This window comes from Nylanderia fulva, unplaced genomic scaffold, assembly GCF_048542155.1.
Source record: "Nylanderia fulva isolate GAGA-0341 unplaced genomic scaffold, ASM4854215v1 Scaffold8, whole genome shotgun sequence".
NCBI lineage: Eukaryota > Metazoa > Arthropoda > Insecta > Hymenoptera > Formicidae > Nylanderia > Nylanderia fulva.
In genome coordinates this window covers 1,587,749-1,606,907 of record NW_028190916.1, presented here as the reverse complement: position 1 = coordinate 1,606,907, position 19,159 = coordinate 1,587,749, and the positions used below count along the sequence as shown (strand labels likewise).

At 38.5% G+C, this 19,159-nt stretch overlaps 1 protein-coding gene across 1 annotated transcript in view; it reads right to left on the bottom strand.

Moving 5' to 3' along the window:
- The window catches only part of Sol1 (CUB domain-containing protein Sol1), a 269,862-nt gene that overhangs the window by 138,151 nt on the left and 112,552 nt on the right, over positions 1-19,159 (bottom strand). The window contains exons 5-8 of the mRNA XM_029311762.2: positions 12,873-13,029; positions 10,513-10,572; positions 1,600-1,811; positions 155-229 (exon numbers count right to left, since the gene is read on the bottom strand). Coding sequence (XP_029167595.1) covers positions 155-229; positions 1,600-1,811; positions 10,513-10,572; positions 12,873-13,029 — 504 coding nt within the window. The remainder of the gene's footprint in view (positions 1-154; positions 230-1,599; positions 1,812-10,512; positions 10,573-12,872; positions 13,030-19,159) is intronic.

Genomic DNA, 19,159 nt, shown 5'->3' with positions numbered 1-19,159 from the left:
GTAACTTTCGTATGTCACTTTTCCCTTCGACAAGTGACATCCTCATCTTGCATTATTAACCCGCCGCTTTATCTATCCCGGAAGAGGAAGAGCGTGCCATGGGACACAATTATTGATTAAGAAAAGTGATAAATCGCATTCATGCTATACTTACTCGTAGCGCTGACAGCTGGTCCGATGACCGAGTACCTGGGGTTCCCCGTAACGGCTCCTGGGACCTTGTCCGGCTCTGAAACACATTATTGTAATTATCCCTGGAATATACAGTGCCGTTAATTACAACAGGGAGCTGCGTATGCGATGGACCGCGGCCAATCTACCTTAGCACAAAGGACCCACCCGCATGATTCATCACCCCGTAAATACGTAAAGGCTTGCTTGTGCTCTTACTCTGGAAAATACCAGAGCGTTGCATCAAAATGTATCAGAATAAGGACTAAGTGCTGGAATTGATCAAATTTGCATAGCACGTTTTGTCGTTGTTTCACGATGAATGATGGTAACGATAAATGATCTAGAATATCGAATTTAAACAGGAAACTCTATTATCATTTAACAGTCAATCTCGTTCATTGTGTCATTATATATCTGTCAATGGCAATGTCAAAAGCCATTGTAATATATCAAAGGATAAATTCAATGGTCCAAATGTTTGGGCAAGATATTGTTGAATGGTCTCAATCATGATTATCGAGCTAGCAATAGAAGTATCCACAGGGCAAGCTGATTCTCATCGTCTCTGGGTATTACGGTTTGTCGGAAAGCTTCACAATCTTCCTTGCCGACTGTGAAAAGCTCCGGGCGGCATTACCGAAAGCTTGCAGAAAGCTCTGTTTCATGGCGCTTTCGTACTTCAGCACAGCGACACGTTACGTTGAGCTTTCGAACTTATTTCGCTTGAAACTGCGGTATCGATCGAGTCTGTGATCCGGCGCGCGCTTCATTATAATTTATTTTCATCGATTAAATTTAATAATTGATTTTTATTCAATTACTCTCCGATTTGATCAATTTCTTCTAATTGATAGTTCAAAAATTGATATTCGTGTATAAAACAATATAAAATAATTATATAAAAATACATACATATATTCATATACGAAGACACAAAATTTATTATAAGTAAAAAATACTTATTTATAGAAGAAAAAAAGTTTTACGATTATGTCAAATAGCAATAAATGTCAAATTGAATGGTCCGAATGAAGAGATCGGTATTGTTAATCTCCATTATTAATGTTGTCCTTGTTAATAGAAGCACGAAATTTGCGAACGTGCTGGTCTTGCATAATAACGGAATATTGCTATGCAAATGAAAGAGGTAGACAATCAATGGATGAATGGTTCGCGTGAGTTCGAGCGAAGAGATGCTTCGCTAGCGTACGATGCGAAGTAACGGATAATTTAATGGCTCGTCTTCGTGGCTTTAGGGAATTCATCCGGTAGCGGAAGCACCTGACTGCGGTCTTATACATCGCAAAACGAAGCGATGCGTATAAGACCGAAGAAAGAGGATGGGAGGGAAGGATGATCGAGGAACGATTCAAGGGTGGGTTGAATTTTCGTAATGTCCAAGAGTGATCGTCATTCGTTACTGACCAGGATGCGGCGCGTCGTCCAATGGTTGAAATTGGAACTTCGCCTTGAAGCCTTGGCCCGGCCAGTTGGAATTAGCGACGAACTCGACGTAGATGTCTGGTCCCGTGCTGAGTACCTCCACTTCCGCTCCTTGGTTGCAGAGCACGGCTATTGTGGGCGCCCCTGAACCCGTTCCGTCGTGCACCCTGATTAAATCCGCCCTATTCAGGCAACTGTAACAGGATGCGCGCTCTTCGTTAGAAGACGGCGACTTATCGGTACATTAACCTCAGGCGAGTGACTACCCGATCTCTCTCCCTCTCTCTCTGTTTCGCTCTCTTAATGAGAAATAATATTCACTTTTAACCTAATTGCCACTCTCGCGCTTTTAAGAAACAAGAAATATTTATTGATAAAATCTGCTCTAAATGAATCTTATATACTATCCTCGACGCCTCTCATAAGATCCCCAAGCCCCGGTTTTACATTGTAAAGGTTCACCTCTATAAAGATTCAAATCGGAATGGGATGCGCGAATAAAGGAGAGGGTCTTCGAGATACTCGACAACGAAGATATTCCAAATCCGCTTTGAGTGTACCGCGGCTCGTCTAGATAACGGGCGCCTATAGGAAAAAGGGGACGCGGATGAAAGAGACAAGAGAGATGAGAGGCAGGATGAAGCGAGACAGCTCAACGGGGCCGAAGGTGAAACTGTAAAGAGTGGTGAAGTGACAAAGGAGAAGGAGGAAGAGGGAGAAGAGCGAGAGGCCGAGGAGAAAATCTCGACGACCGCGGGCGATTCGTTTTATGTACGTGTACGCGAACTGGTCTTCGCTCGATCGAACCGAAGAGGAGCATTATATCTTCTCGGTGTCTTCCCTCATACCCCTCCCATCTTTCCGACCTTACGAATCGCGCGCTACATCGACGGGATTCGCCAATCCGATCGATTTAAAGGGCTTGATCGATGACGGCCGACGGGATAACCTTATTACTTGCACGGGTTAAGCAATTACGTTGGCAGAGAAAGATTATCGTCGGAAGAGCCGGAGATTAAAGAGCCGCTTTCCCTCCCCTCCTGTCCCTCCGGTCCGTTTCGACCCCTCGCCTATCGACCTGCACGCGCGACTTCTGACCTCGCCCGCTTAATACGTAACGTTTCTCGTCGATATAACACGGATACGTGATATTTTGTATATATGTATGTATGCACGTACGAATACGCGGGCAGGAAGCGTGAGATTATTTCCCATTCCGACTCATGAATTTCGATCGGTTTATACATACATACACGCACACATTTGCATAGTAAATGCGAGTCAAATTCGTTCGAGACAATCAGATTGAAAGGTTTAGACCCGTGAAATTAACAGTATTCGCGCGAAAATTCGGCGCGCAAGGAAGGTAAGCAAATCCGTTTATCAAAGTTAATCTAGCGTGATGCCGCGCACGCGTTGAGGGTGTATATACGCGGAATTCTTCAAGTGGCCGACAGGATTTACTCGGGCCCATCATCGGCGAACTCCGTCGGGTTTCGCTTCACTTGATTTTATCCGCGTCTACTGTGTCTCATAGTGGCTATTTCATGAATATCGTTGAGAGTAGCGTTTACCTCTACAGAGATTTGAATTCAGGCGTGAAAGCACGTTCAAGTATTTCGAACACGGGCGATGCTGAAAGAAGCCCTTCCTCCTACGCGCTATTCCTCTTTTCCTTTTCCCTTTTCTCCTCTTTCCCTAAACCCTCGCAAGTTGTCTCGCGTACGTGGTGCGAAGAGATTATTCATACCCATTACCTGCCCATAGGAAGGGATTACCGATACTGTCGATACTATCGATAGTTCCCCGACTGATAACTTTATACGCGTGTGCTATAAGCGTGCACTTTCTCGAATATAATGCGAGATTGTATCGAGTGCTAGATGGAAGAGTCTCTCTCTCTCTCTCTCCCAGTATCCATCAGCACCATTCACGATAATATCCGAGTGCGTCTGACGGAGCGGCTTAACGTTGATATATGGCAGCATTTCTCAGCTCTTACCCGAGCTCTTACAGATTTTTACCAGCAGTCTTCGAAGGAAGTGCCATCGGCCGCGACATAAATTAACGCTATCGATCGCAGATTTGTCGACAGCATTTCCCATATCGCCCTTTCGATTCGGTTGATCTCCCTTTTTTCTCTCATGCTCTTGCGATTTATGCCACGATTATAGCGTTCGGTATCGCATATCTCGTCAAATTCCGCATTTAGATAAAACGGCGCTCTAAAGAAACAGGACAATCCGATTGGAATCTTTTTCTACTGAATTATATGTAGAATAAATTATTATAAATTTAGTATATGGAATAAAATATCATTTCCGAGTTTTCTCTACTTATATTATTGCATTATTCCGTGATTTCTCGTGGAAATAAAAAATAATTAGCATAGGATGTGTGTGTAATCCTGATAAATTTATTTAAACAAAATAAACGTATTAAAATAATATATAATAATTGATATTTTAAATGCGTTGAATGAACAAATACGCGAGATAATTCTCTTCTAATGTTTGATGTTATGAATGCAAATGCAACATCATCTCCTTCCATCTCTCGTATAAATACGTCAGCATAAAGCTAACGATCAATTTATCCCGCTACATGAATATCGATGGATTCATTGGCGGAAGATATACGTTCGATTAATTTTTACGCGGAGCGTAATATATTATGTAAAAAATAGAAATATTACTCTGCACAAAAAATCGATATTGTTTCCGAGATTAAGGAGATTATTGCTTTTATCGCGCATAAACAACGATTCGATGTGCGGCAAATAAACACACCTGAATACGAATAAATTATGTAAAACGAGTCGCGTGAAGTAATATTTGATAGTCACAAATTTTCCCCTAGCCAGTAATGGTCGGTTTTCGTCGTATAGACGGTGAATTGCTCATGAATCACTACGCTATAGCCAGACTCCGATAGGACGTGCGAAACAGAATATAGAGTGAACTTTAAATGAGGTTCGGTGGTATCCGCTATTTTACTCGCAAAATAAAACCCCTATACCATGTGAAATAAAGCTGCTAACTTAAACATTGACATATGTCGGAATATTGTACGTACGTCTACATTTATAAAATATTTAAAAAGAATTCTTAATTTTAATCTCTGATGAGATCGATTAAAGTATCGCCGAACGTGTTGGTAGATAAATGTTATAAAAGCAATGATGTTAAATTTTTCAAATATTTTATCGCGAGCGCACGCAAAAACTTATTACTTCGACAATGATATTTCCTTTCCATTTTCAGCCATGTTCAGACCCCATACTGAGACTTACGTAATAACATAATGCGATTTGAAAATTGCTTATTATTCGTATCTCGTCTCCCGCTACGAAAATTACATTTGCTTGCGCATTATTCTTAGCTAGATGCAAGCGTGTACAATTTTCTCAAATTTCACGCGCGCCGCTTTTTCTCATATATGTTTACAAAGTAATATTATGTATATCTGCAAATGTTACTCGAAAAAAACCGCTTGTAATTTACGATCTCACGATGACTGAATGATAATTCCGGTTGTCGAGATCTCTCGAGTTTGATTTGACATTAATTTCACACACGTTTTTATCGTCATTTTTCTTCAGCGCTTTTCGTTCGTCCGAGATCTCATCGGGTTTGATCCCGGCGTTTGAAGCTAAAAGATCACTGACGGAATGAAATTAAGGGAGCTCAATACTGAATTAGGATGGAGTTCGAGGATTTATCAAGGATTAACTCCTGCACGCTGCAACTGCAAGTACCAGTCCCTAGGCGCCTCTCGTTTCCTCAAGTTGACTTCGCCATCACCATTCTCAGTTCTAAGTCTTTGCGCGCAGAGGAACTTTATGTGGGTTAAGTAGAATCACGGTCCGCGTCCTGTTCAAAGGATTTAGAGGTCAGATGTAACCAGCATACACACTGCGGGATTAAAAAAAAAAGTATGCTATCGCTGTCAGATCGATAGGTATCGTATTGCAGCCGAGTTAATTACGATAAACGTGCGAAAAATTCACGTGCAAACATTTAAATCCTTAACAAAGACCGACATGAAAAACGCAAGCTTGAGCATGGGAGAAAAATTCGTCGTAAATATATCCCCGGTAAGATATTCGTTGCGCTCGCTAGACGGAATATGAAGTTTACCGAGCTACGAATAAGAAACACAGGAGGGAGAGAGAGAGATCCTGACGTGAGATATGTCCCGAGCAAAATATATGTAGGACTTGTTCGAAAAAATATTCCGCCTTCCGCAGTTCATGCGCAGTCCAGGCATGTCGCGTTTTCGATGGCGCGCTAACCGTGGGAAATCGAAGGGACAGGACAATCTATGGTAGCCAGGTTGAAGAGGATCGGCGGCGGTCGCGGGGCTCTCACTGCTCTCAGTATTACCGTTTGGCAGATTTATGTCAGTAATATCAGAAGCATTAGTCGTTTGACGTATTGGTGATCGTAAAATTTCGAGTCGCGCGCAGAGGGGCTATCTCTCATTCATGAGGATTGATAATACATCAGATTCCGCGTCCCTTTCGATCGATGGCGAGTGTGTGTGTCTGGTGATTTGCATGTTCCATAGTAAAGTACATGGGAGTGCTCGAGGTACCCGCGTACCCTAAGTACCCCTCGCGATCACGTGGAAGACTCTCCAACTCACGAACGCTCCTCTCGCGCTGGAGCGCGTAACGAGATATATCTAACGACCGACGATTATTCTCGGCACGCACGTGGAGCGCTCATGAAACGTAGTAGGAAGTTCAATACGTACGATGGCGTTCGAATTACAGCGAACTCTCGTCCGCGGATCGATTCGTTCGTTTGTTCGCTGATTGCTTAATACCTCGAAAAAAAAAAACATTATCGCGTAAACAAATCTGTCACCGTCTTATTCAAATTTTTAATTAATATCTCTGAATGTATAATATATTCTTTTTTTTTCATCCACAAGAAACATATAATATTTATTTTTTTATATGAAATACATAGTTTTTAGACATCACATTATGGTTTTTTTTTTTTTGTGAAAACTGACATTTTTATAATTTGAACGATATTGTAAAAAAACTAAAATTTTAAAAGCACTGATAACTATATGGGTTGCAATATGAAAAATATTAACAATGTTTTTATTATAAAAATTATATGATAATTTTTTTTGGCATAAACAAGAACTTTGCGGAAATGATATATAAATGATTATTTTTATTCATATGATACAGTATATGCTTTTTTAAATTTTTTAAAAGTTAAAAGTATATTTTCAAAAAAATATATATTGTATGTTTTAGCGAAATATCAACATTTTCCCATGAAGTGTCCAAATGTTTCTTGACGTAATAAAAAAGCATATTTACTCTCATGAATATCTAGCAAATTTACTTGTGTGTTTATTTTATAATTGACTTTTTTTTGCATGCAAAATAAAACATCCATGTGTTAGTTTAAAAGATCAAAAAGTTAATCAATTAATATAAAAAATTTATTTTTATATCAGAGCACTTCACTAAATTATTTTATACATTTTTGTAACTTTCAATAAATAATTACAAAACTTATTCGCAAAATAATCTTTACAATAAATATACGTAAATGTTGACGATATGAAACAGGATTAAAAACGAGTTATTCGGAAAAGAGAAAACATTTTTATGTCTCACATTTATCTCAAACGTTGAACAAATCTGTACTTTTCAATTTGCAAAATCGACGTCCATGACGCGTAACGACGCGCAAGGCGACCCTCACTTATCGTTGTCGTTCCAGCCATTCTGTATCTTTTCTGTACTCTACAACACACGGCTGACATTATCTACGTTCCACGATATACTTTCGAAGACTACATGAATCAGGGAAGTTGTAAATGTCTTAAAGAATAAAGGGAAGACATGTTCTTCTCGGGCGATTGCGCGCGCGCGCAAATTCAGATTCTGCATCAATATTCCTCACGTTACCCTTTCCTACCCTTTGCTCCTCGGCAAACAAATCAGTTTTCGTTTGATTAATTTAATGGTTCGTTTGGCTTTACGCCTCTCGCCGAAGAAGAGCGCCGACAAGTCTCTTCATCTTCGCCACTCGAATGTTTTATCTATAGCCGGCCAGGCCGATCGACGCCGATTATCTATTCGCCTCGTCGTCTCTTCTGACCGATAAAATTCTCAGAGCACGGAGTAACTTTTGCGATCGTTTGGAGACTTTATTCTGAAATTAATCCGAGACGGAATGAATTTGATCTTCGGCGACAGATCAGATAGCGCTCGCGCCAAACCGGGTGTTTTCGCAGGTTAATTATAGGCGTCAATTACACGGGATTAGATTTAAGACGTGTAAACGGAGAAAATTAAGACCGGGTGGGAAAGGGGAAAGGGAGAGGGGGAGGAAAAGAGATCAAAGACGACTTTATCGCGCGCGTAAATCTCCATTGCGTGCTTAATCCATCTGCCGGTCTTTATTGCCGACTGACTGAGCTGTATAATTGTTTGAGAGATTTGCCCGCGATCGTGTATCGGATGAGAAAGTTTTAAATAGAAAAAGTTTCGCGCCCTCGATTCTCTAACGCTCGTTAGATCTTAAACGTTAATAACAGAATAATAGCGTCGTAATTCACGATTAGCGTAACGGAGCGCCTGCGCACCGAGTCTTTAAAATTTACCACACACTCCGCGAAAGTGGTGCATGCAAAAGCTTCATCGTGAGAAAAGTACCTCGTGATTAAATCGTTAAGAACGCGAACGGAGATGCACAGGTTTTCTCGCTGCTGTAAATAAGTAATAGAAAGGAATAGCATCTCTGCTTCTATAAAACCCACGAGCACTCTCTTTTTCTCTCTTTCTCTTTCCCTCTTTTTGAACTTTATTTCTATAATTGTGCATATTGAGGGATGCAGATATACTTGAAAAAATATACTAAAATATTTAATTATTTAATTTTTTATGAATAATGTAGATAATTCTCTGAACGTTCAAAGTGTTGTATAAAATAATTTTTAAATATATCTATAAGTACTTAAAAAAAAAAAAAAAAAAAAAAAATGAACATATAAGAATGATATCCAATCTTTGAATTTCTTCTGAAAAATTATGCTTTTCAATATTTTGATATACCTTTTCTTGGACACATCATTAATTTGTTCAGAAATAAACTAACTATTTAAGAGTTTGAAGCTTTATCAACAATTACGATTAAAGTTAAAAAAGTTAATTTTCTAAAAATCAATTAAAATTTAGAAAGAGTTTACTGAACAAAAAGTATCGATCGAATATACCCAATATTGTATATTAGATACTTCAAAGGCAAAAACACGTCCGCAGTATTGTCGTGACGAGAAATGTGAACGTATTTTTATCTTCGGGTTCAATTCCGAGGAGATAGAATCGCGACTATCTACTACGCGAAACCAATGAAATTTCTAACCAAGTTGTAAAAACGCGCCCTCGTTTTTGGTAGTAACGGGGTTGAATACTCTCGTAATTTCAAGTTCAATTATTTTTTTTCTAAAACTGCACGGATGTGATATTACACGCGCGTGTAAATGTGTCCAAACGTGTCTTAAAGTTTTAATGGTTCTGCAGTTTTCATTTTGTGTCTCGCTCAAAGTTGTAAGGGATTAGTTCGGCAAGCGCGCAATAAAAGTCGACCAATTCAAAGTGGTCGAATTATCCTGAGTACGTATAGTGGCTCGATATCGACATACTCATATTCTCGCGGTGAAAAAAAAGTATATATAATAATCAATACGAGCACAGAAAAAAAGAGGAATCCTTGATTCAAGTATATTTTTATTCTTGAACGCTATTTGATTGATTTAAGCATAGATTTAAGCTCTTTGTAATCACAAATTTTCATTTGCCTTGATAATAAATAAGTTTGTATAAAGTATATTTTATCTTTAAGATATATTCTTGTTTTAAAAATCGCATATGGTAAAAACAAACTTAGTCACATTTGAACTAAGAATTATTATATATACTTGAAAGTATCGCTTATATATCCGATGCTCACTTGTCACTTGTCCTTGCAATATTTATAAGTAAATTTCAGCTTCAACCAATAATATTTTGCACTTTGTTTTAAGGATAAATTATCCTTTATCCAAAATTATTTATATTTGGCGCTATTATAAGGATAAAATATACTTGAATCATTATTTGCATTCTTTCAAGGATACTATTTTTTCTGTGAGAGCGAATAATACCACAATATTAAACAAATACTCGAGAAATAGAATTTAATCGTCGAATAAGAATTAAATCGTCCGTGTCAAAGAACCGAGCAGCATCCGAACGTGTCACGGTGTCACCGCATATTCCATTCTATGTATCCGCCTGTCGCGGTTTTTGGGGTCGCGAACTGTTTTTAACTCTCCGCATGCCTGGGAGGGGGACGGTTTCAAAGTTTTAAATCGACAGATCGCGCAAATGCCCTTCTATCAGCCGACGGGGGCTTAATGGTGCGTCGTTTACATGGACGAGGCAGCCTCCCCTTTTCCACCCTTCTTTCGGTCATACTTCGTGGATTCGCGACTTTGATCCCTTCTGCTAAATCTCCCTTCCCCTTTCCCCCACCCTCTCGATTTTTCTCTTTCGCAACTTGTAGAACTCAATTTCTATCCTGAATATGCGAGGGATGTACGGGAAACTTTTTCTCGCGGATGCGTCGAACGTTGCTCTCTCGCAAATCTATCAACTTCGGGGCAAAACGCGCCGGGAGGAGAAATTTGTAAATCATTTATGACGGAACAAAGTTTTTTTAAAATGCGCGACGTCAGGCGAACGATATTAATATCTCTAATTCATCGATTTATTCTTCGCTATTATTTTTCGCCTTCGACGATACGTACTGATTTATTCGCTTCGTTTCTGTCATCGTAACACAAAGTTGGAAAATAAAAAATTCAGTTAATACTCACCTCAGATCTCCCTTTTGCAGCGAGATCTCCTCGAAAACCAAACGAATTCTCTCCTTCAACCTGAAACAAAAATCAATCGAGTTATATTCTACATTACAACACCACGCTTGTTCCCGTGGAGGCTATTTTGAACGCGCGATATTAAAACCTGAATTTTTATGAATGCGGAAATATTATTACGCGCATTTTTCGTCCGTGCGGCGGTTTATCCTATTCCCGCCGGTACTAATGAAACAAGATGGACGGGGGTTGTAATTAATTTCGTTATAAGCGCACCTAGCGTATGAATTTGTTAAACCGACGGCGGCAGTAGTGGCGGCTGTGAACAGCGTGGCGGGACCACAAATCTCTCTTTGCGCAAAAAGATTCACAGTCAAACGACAGAGGGAGAAAAAAAAGGAAGGAAGAGAGAGGGAGAAAATATACCCTTGTAAAAGAGGGAACCGCGAAACAACTTACGCTTTACGTAAGAAAATAGAAATAATCGAAATATTGTGTGACACATTCTATTATCTTCCATTCTGTCTTCCCTATTCTATTTTCTTCCTCCTATCCGAGGACGGCTGTCGAGATGGCTCGCTCGCAGCGATCGCTACATGACACAAAGGCGAGACCATCATCAGAGCAGTATAGCGCGTTAATATAGAGCGAGTGTCATGAATACCTGGAGAGCGAATAGACTCTGTGTGATATATATTCGCGTGCACACACATCAGCCGGCTTTATAGCGGCCGGCTATGTTGCGTTGACATAACTGTTAGACATATAGGGGAAGTGAAAACGGAGGAGGGGAAATGAGAAGGGGTGGGAGACTGCGCGCACGCTACTTTGATACAATTACGGCAATTAAGCAGCGACCCACAATACTACGGAAATCACATCCGCGCGTACTAGCCGTGATTAAATTCATCACGATTGAGCGACGTTCTGACTCGACACCGTTAACCATTTCCTTTGATCGCCGTATACGCGGATCAGACATCCACCGTAACCGATGAACCGTACTGAGCGATACGTTGATGTGAGTTATGACGTTTACAGATATAGATATTCTATAATGTAAACTAGAAATTCTACTAGATAAATAGAATCCTATAGTAAATCAATCGAATCAAAAGTAGTGCAAAATATAATTTCCCGGGGGAAATAAAATGTAATTAAATTTTTCATAATTTTTGAGAAAAAAAATAGATTAAAATTTGTTAAAAATTTTAGAGGATTAGCTTCGATGAAAGAGTATACATAAATAGATTCGTATATGTATATACATATATTTAAAACAATAAGTTACTATTATGTATTATTCTATTAATTATTAAAATACTTTTTGAAATCTGTGCCTAAAATATCTACAAGTATTATTTATAATTACTTTAGTGCTTAATTTTTGAAATACCATTTTTTTAATTGTTACTTTAAAGCTTTTTAAAAACAAAAGTAATGTCGATAAAAAATTAATGACAAATATTCAAAAATTGAATATTTTTCGTTAATATGTTATATAATTATTAGCATTGCTTTTGTTCTAAAAATAATAATTAGAATTTATTCTATAGTTTATTATTATATAAAATGAATAAAATATAATAAATATAATATAAAAATACATAATTTGAAGAAGAAATTTATTTCTAATATTCCTTTTTAATATATTCGACAAATAAATATCAAAATGTCTGTTTATATTTCGTCGGTGAACATTGAGTCGCGTTTTCGCGAGCGTCCAGCAAGTAGTTTCGGCGCATTTTGCGGAGACGGTTAGAAAATAGTAACGCTTCCTGCGAGGGTTCATGCCAAGAACTTGCCACTTTTTTTCTTCAACTCCGCAGTACGCAGCTTTCATAGCGTTGTACTGCGAACCAGCTCGCAACATAACTCTGAGCGACCACGAATGTAACAAGGAGTCGAGAGATGAACGGCGAAAGTTGAGGTCAGGAAGCTGGAAAATTTTGGATGACGCCAGAAGCGTGACGGTACGAACATTCAGTGTCTATCAGTGGTTCGAAACTAGCGAGAAACCCGAGAGAGATTTAATGGTTCAACACGCGAAATTTAAATGTCTCTCTCTCTCTCTCTCTCTCTCTCTCGCGCGCGCGCGAAACTTTAGAGAGAAACGCAACGTCGAGATGATCAAACATATCCTCCGATACGTTAGATTGGACGTTAATTAACTGCGAGCGGGATTACGGACTGCCGTCTCGTTAAATGCGCTAAGACAGTAGTAGATATATATGGCGAAGGTGGAGATTAGCCGCAGAGATGCATTATATATGGATTAGGTTCTCCCGTCCTCCCTCTCTCTCTTCCTCCCCATAGAATACAGCGCGCGCGAGTTCACGACTAGGTTGGATTACAGTTACCTTGCCCGGAAGAGGTAAGAGCACCGGATGTTCTTCGGATAAGAGGACGGGTAACGCGGTGAGTAGAATCGTCCGTAATGAGGCGTCGATTGCGAACTGACGAACTCGTGGTCGCACATCGTGCCGGGCACCAGTAGGCCGTCCGTCTCGAATAAACCTGAAACAGAGCAAATAGGTACTTGTTATCACACATCTCTTTTGCTCTGGAATGATGCGTCAAAAAATCATTCAGACTCTGAAAAAATTTGATGCCGAAGAACATTTCTTTTGGTGTAAAACGAACGAAATATGGGTACTAAAATAACGCGGTATAATAATAATTTTATTATCTTTTTATGAAATTTTGATAAAAAGAGAGTAATCCTATTTTACGAGCGATTCTCACGCTTTCAATTAGTTATAATTTCTCAATGAAAATTTTTATCCTCTCGATTCCAGCAAAATCCTCCTAGTCGATGTCGTTACGAGCAACCTTCTTTCGCCACTTTGAAAAACCTACCGATGAATATCAGGGCACGGAATCCTATTTGAGACCTGTCTCTCTCGCGGAAACAGGAATCGAAATGAAATAAAATTAACGATCGCCAGCGCGTCCTTAGAGCGTGCAAATATACCCTATACAGAACTCGTTACGTATTGATTAACTAGTCGCACGTTCCATACTCTCCATTTAAAGGTGTCGCCACGGTAGACTGATTCCGCTTGTATCGCTTACTTACGACTAACGAAAACCTATATAACGGCACGGTGCGCGTACACCGGATGAAAAGTTAATCTTAATTTCTTTTAATTAATTAGTTTCTGCAGAGAATGGTCGCGCGAAATGAAACCGAACAGCGTGTACGTACGATACAAACAGTGTATACGGTATATTTTTTTCCGATGTATAATGGCGATCCCCCCAAGTACGGAATTTTATACGGGATCTCGAATGCGCGGATTAGCGACTCGATAAATGACATCGATAGGGGAATTTAGTGCCGACCGATTTTGTTGAAAGCACGACCGGAATTATCGCTCGAAGTGCGTATAAAGGGCTCTTGTGCCGTTTTTAAATTCCACGAATTCTACGGGATACGTACGGGCAATTACATCGCTGGTTCGTGCGATTCCCAGAATGCCCGGGATCGTTCTTTTGTGCTTGAAACAAAGGCAAGAGGAAAAAGCGGCAGTTTCCGGAAGATCCAAAAAAAGAACGGACAAGGGAATAAGAGAAGGGGGAGGCCACCGACTGCGACCCTCTCTGTCCCTCTGCTCTTTCACTCTTTCTTTCTCTTTCTTTCGTTGATGAAGAGATTCCACGAGAAAACGTTGAGTTTCAGGACGAATTAATCGTTAACACGCCCATTGGCAAAGTCCCATTGTAAGTAATGCGAATAGTAGTTGAGAAGAGAGAGTAAAAGAGGAGTAGAGAGGTCTAGTGCATTGTACTCGATCAATTATCTTAATAAAGGAGTTTCTATTAGGCCTCATGTTACTTTAAATACATAATCAGATTACGAAATAACGATTTATCAACTTCTCGAATATATGCCACCGATATATTGAAAATCCGATACGAGTGCGAGATGATGAATACAGCGACATAATAATAAAATAATCGTAAAAGTTTGAAAATATAGCGTACACGTCTCTTCTCTTCTATATAGCCTCTTCATTTTATAATATTAATAAAACGATTGTATTTATATAAATAGAACCATTTCTCATTTTAAAATAAAATAAATACAAAAAATATTTTTTAATACTCATAAAATACAAATTCAGAAAATATAATGGTTTAAATTAAGCAATATTATAATAATCTAGAAAATGTATTATAGAAAAATGGAATATTTTTTTAATATCGTGTGAAATTTTTATTATCTACGTTTAAGGGATTCTATCTTTTGATTCACATTACAGACGTGTAATTAATCAGAATGATTTTCCGAGAGAGCATAGTTTTTATCGTCCTATTGTTTCGCCATTTGAAAAGCGCAGAAAAGACAGACTTATGATAAGAGCTATTGAGCATCTTCATCTAACATGCGACATTAATGAGTTCATTTTGCGAACGTATAAAGAGATGTATATATACATATATGCCTGTGTCATGTTTGCTAAGAGTGATTCTGAATTCTCGGCAAGGTTCTTTCAAGTTCCAGCTCGCGGAGAATATTATTTCTGCTTCTCTCGTGCGCTTCAAACTTTAATACGAGAAAGCGTATCGAGAGATGTTTGAAGGAATTAGAAAAAAAAATTAAACCGCAACACTGAATGATGCACACTCCACTCGATTCATATCACGCTGATGCTGATATAGCCTCGTTAATGTCAGTCTTCTCAAAACAACCGATAAGAGAGAAATAAAGATGAGTAGTTTGCTTTTTTCGCGCGTGAAAAAGTGGCGCGTTTTTTTTTCTTTTCGCGGTAAATTGGAACCTTTGATTAATTTCGTTCAGTCCTTAAATACGCTTTTCCCGTCTGCGCGCTCTCGCCTTCCTTCCTCTCTACTCCGAGTCTTGACGAACTATTCGAACTTTAATGTCAGTGTGTTCTATGATAGAGCTGTGTGGTCGATTTTATACACACATACATTCATGCATACAGCAACCTATCTTTCGCGACAGAAAAGGAGGGCCTGTACGTGTGCCGGACGTCTGATACCGTCTTGTTATCTGACGTCACGTTGCGGTCTGCAAGATAAGTAAGGTTTCCGCGGAAAATAAAGATCTGGAAAAAGGGAGCTAAGTTCTTTCCATCCTTCAGAAAATCTGAGACAGAGAAAATTGATAAAACACACCGTCGCGCTGTCGACATTGTATTAATTTTATTGTCTTTCATTTTCTCGAGATTTTCTCTCCAATCTACGGCGAAGCTTTCTTTGGACCGAAATCGCGACGCGCGCGATATATATATATGTTCCTCACGTGAAATTGCACTGCTTGATGATGTCGCGCACGGCGCGGTGTCACGTGGCAGATTGCAAGAACTTTTCCGTTCTGTTGCTACTAGAAAACCGAGCGTTAGATGCAAGAAGAGCGAGACATCGTTCTCGAGATGAATGGATACCTATGCTCTTAACGTCAAATAATTCCGTTTCCGATAGCATTCGCAAAACCGAAGATGTATTACGTTACAAGAAATATAACGCGCAAAATTACATTTTTACTAGATTTTTACATAATAATATCTTACATAAATATATCAAACATTCTATTTCAAGATATTTCTTTTCAACAAATCTTTTATCAATATTCATAGTGTTCGCGTTATTTGTCGCGTAACGTTAATCTGTTGAAGGAAGAGTGAGAAATTTGTCATCTACCACACGTGGTTGAAATTAACGACGTGATTTTCCGATGCACTGTATGCTTAATGCTCGCTGTAAATCTCCCGATACACAGATTTATTTCAAATTTTTGCGTTATCGGGAAAAGAGCTGCGCATATGTTTGAATTGTGAAATAGCTCCATTGGGAATCCAGTTCCAATTACGAGTCTAGCGGCGAAACAAAACTTTCTCTCTCTCCCTCCATCCCTCTCTCTCTCTCTCTCTCTCTCTCTCTCTCTCGCACGTCATGTTGATTCTGAAATTATGATCACAAATATTCAAAATACTTTCATATTTAATTTTTTAACATCTTTTTCTATCGTTACATTTTTCATTTTATTATGCAGATTCACGTGTTTTTTATCGTATCAGGAGATACTGGTGTCGGTATATTTTCGTTTAATTGTGTAAACAGTTACGGGATTATTCTGTTCTTATATTTTTCGAACGTCATCATATAATGGAAATCGTGCTTTTCGCATAATGTCATTAACATCGAAACGTTTTCTCTTAATGAAATGAAATTTGCAAATCAGCGAATTAGTAAAATTGACGTGTCGATATAACAGCATCGTCAATTTTTAATTTCCATATAGCGCGCTTTTATGTTCCGAGTATGCACATATCCGGGTTTCCGTGGATGAGACGACGTACCCGGACGGATCTTATCTGAATATTTTACAGAGCGAAGGTGACGGGCGTAACCCAGTGTCGAAGCATAAAATTCCGCGTCACATCCTCGGACATTCGCAAATAGAGAACGGAAGACGTAGATAGAAATAAAAAAGAGAAGAAAGAGAAACGTATTCCCGGTGACGTTGTTACGTCTTGACGCGTCGTTTGGGAGTTAAGAAACTTCTCTCTTGAATCGCTAGAGCTTGACATGGAATAGTTCCTCGGGTCGGAAATTCAAAAAAATTATGAAGCTTTGGAAACACATAGCGAACGCCTTGATAAATAATTCGCTATTTTTGTTCACTGTCCACATTCGCTTTAAGAGAATGAAATATTCACGTAAATTGGACAGTTTTTCCTTTTTATTATTTCTGGACAAAAGAAAATATAAATTTTATACAGAAAAGTTAATCTTGTTAGTCTTCTATATTGCTCATGATTATTTAAACACTCACGTATTATTTAAAGATTTAATAAATCAAAATCGCTAAGTCTTGTTGAAAGAAAAAACAATTATTTTAAAAATTCTTTTATATCTCTTAAAACTTTTGCAAATAATAGAATAAAAATCACGAATAAGTCAATTTTAGGAATTTATTTTAGTCTCTGTGAATAAATTCAAAACAGTAAAAAATTAATGTATAATATTTACAAAGACTTTTTACATATTTTCAGTTTTGTAATATTTTTAATTTCCGGTTTGAAATTTTATGGAAGAATTGTATTCTGAAACTTCCAATTTCGATCAACAGATTGCATCGCTCGCTATGATCGCGCGACATTTTGCATAATCATGTTTATTTCAACAATGCAATCTCGACGATACATGTATTATTGCAAAAAATTGACTTATATATAGGTACATGTATTTTTTACGATATATTTATCTCCTATGAATTAATTTCAGAAATTATATAACAGTGATCAATCATCTAAATTACATAATTGTATTTAATATTTCAATAGAAAATTATGTATAAGGAGGTCTGGCAACAATTGCGGAGTTTAACCTTTGACAGAAGTTGAATGAAGTTAGGGCTTGCTACTTTAAAAGGCTTATTCATCAATGAGGGATTGTAAGAGAGAGTATGAAGAAAGAAAAAGAAAAACAGAGAAAGGAAGACTTGAAGTGGTATTCTATTGACGGTCGAATATAAAGGGAATCAATAGCCTGCATTCATTTTCACTGCAGCAAACCTAAGACGATGTACACGTTGGCGTTTTACATTGATGTCTTCCAGCCAGCCTGTTTTCGACATAATTCTCTTTGATCTCGTCCTCGTACACCGTCTTCTTGATTTCTTTATGAAAGGAATCTTCCACGAATCCGGAATCTCTGCATGAACGATCGCATAAAGTACAGAGTCAAGTCGAGAAAACCACACACACACACACAAGAGAGGATGCTGCGCTTTCGCGACGCAACTGTTTGCAGCCGTGATAGTCTTGAAATCTCGAGATTCATCACGAGTTTCCTGCGAGGAAAACTATGGAATATATTGTTCACCGCAATGGAATTGATTCGCTGTTTGCTCGAGACCTTTGTCTTTTTCGCGTTTGTTGATCGCGTTGTGTGCTTCTCTTATAAGCTTTCTAAATATTTTTGTTAGGCGCTTTACGTGGATAGTGATAGAGCGCATTCAAATACTCCCCTCGTCGAGTAATTTTGCGCCGAATGACTCTTTCTACTTACGCAAAGTGCGCGACGAACGTTACCGCCGTTTCGTGGGAGGAGAAATCTCGATTCTTAAGGAAGTAATACAGATAATGGCGATATACACAGGATGTTTCTACTAGAGTTGTTGCGAGACTCGCGAATCTTGTACAACAAAACTACGATAGCTACAAAAAAAAAAAGAAAAGAAAAGAAGAAGAAAAGACGAAGAGTTGCCTTTTAAGTTTCTTTATTTTTTTCGAAGAACACAGGTAGAGACAACTGCTGTCGCTCACGGAACAAAGAGCGCTGTCAGATAAAAAGGTAAACAAGCGCGCGGTTCGCGGCACAGTGTACAACTTGAGATGCACCCTTGTAAACAACCCTGGCGCACCCCATCCTGGTAGTAACAGGTTAAATTCAAAAGTACTTTACCCCTATACTCTTTATAACTTTCTTAGTATATACAAACGGCAAACTTAAACATATTGACTAAGATTCCCATTTTATTCCACCTATCTTGGATTATATTGTGTATATACTTTAGATATAGATAAGTCGAAAATGAATGGTGCTAGTTAACTTAATGCTTGAAGTTTAATTGCTAACATTTGTCGGAGTAAAATTTATCATTCCACATATT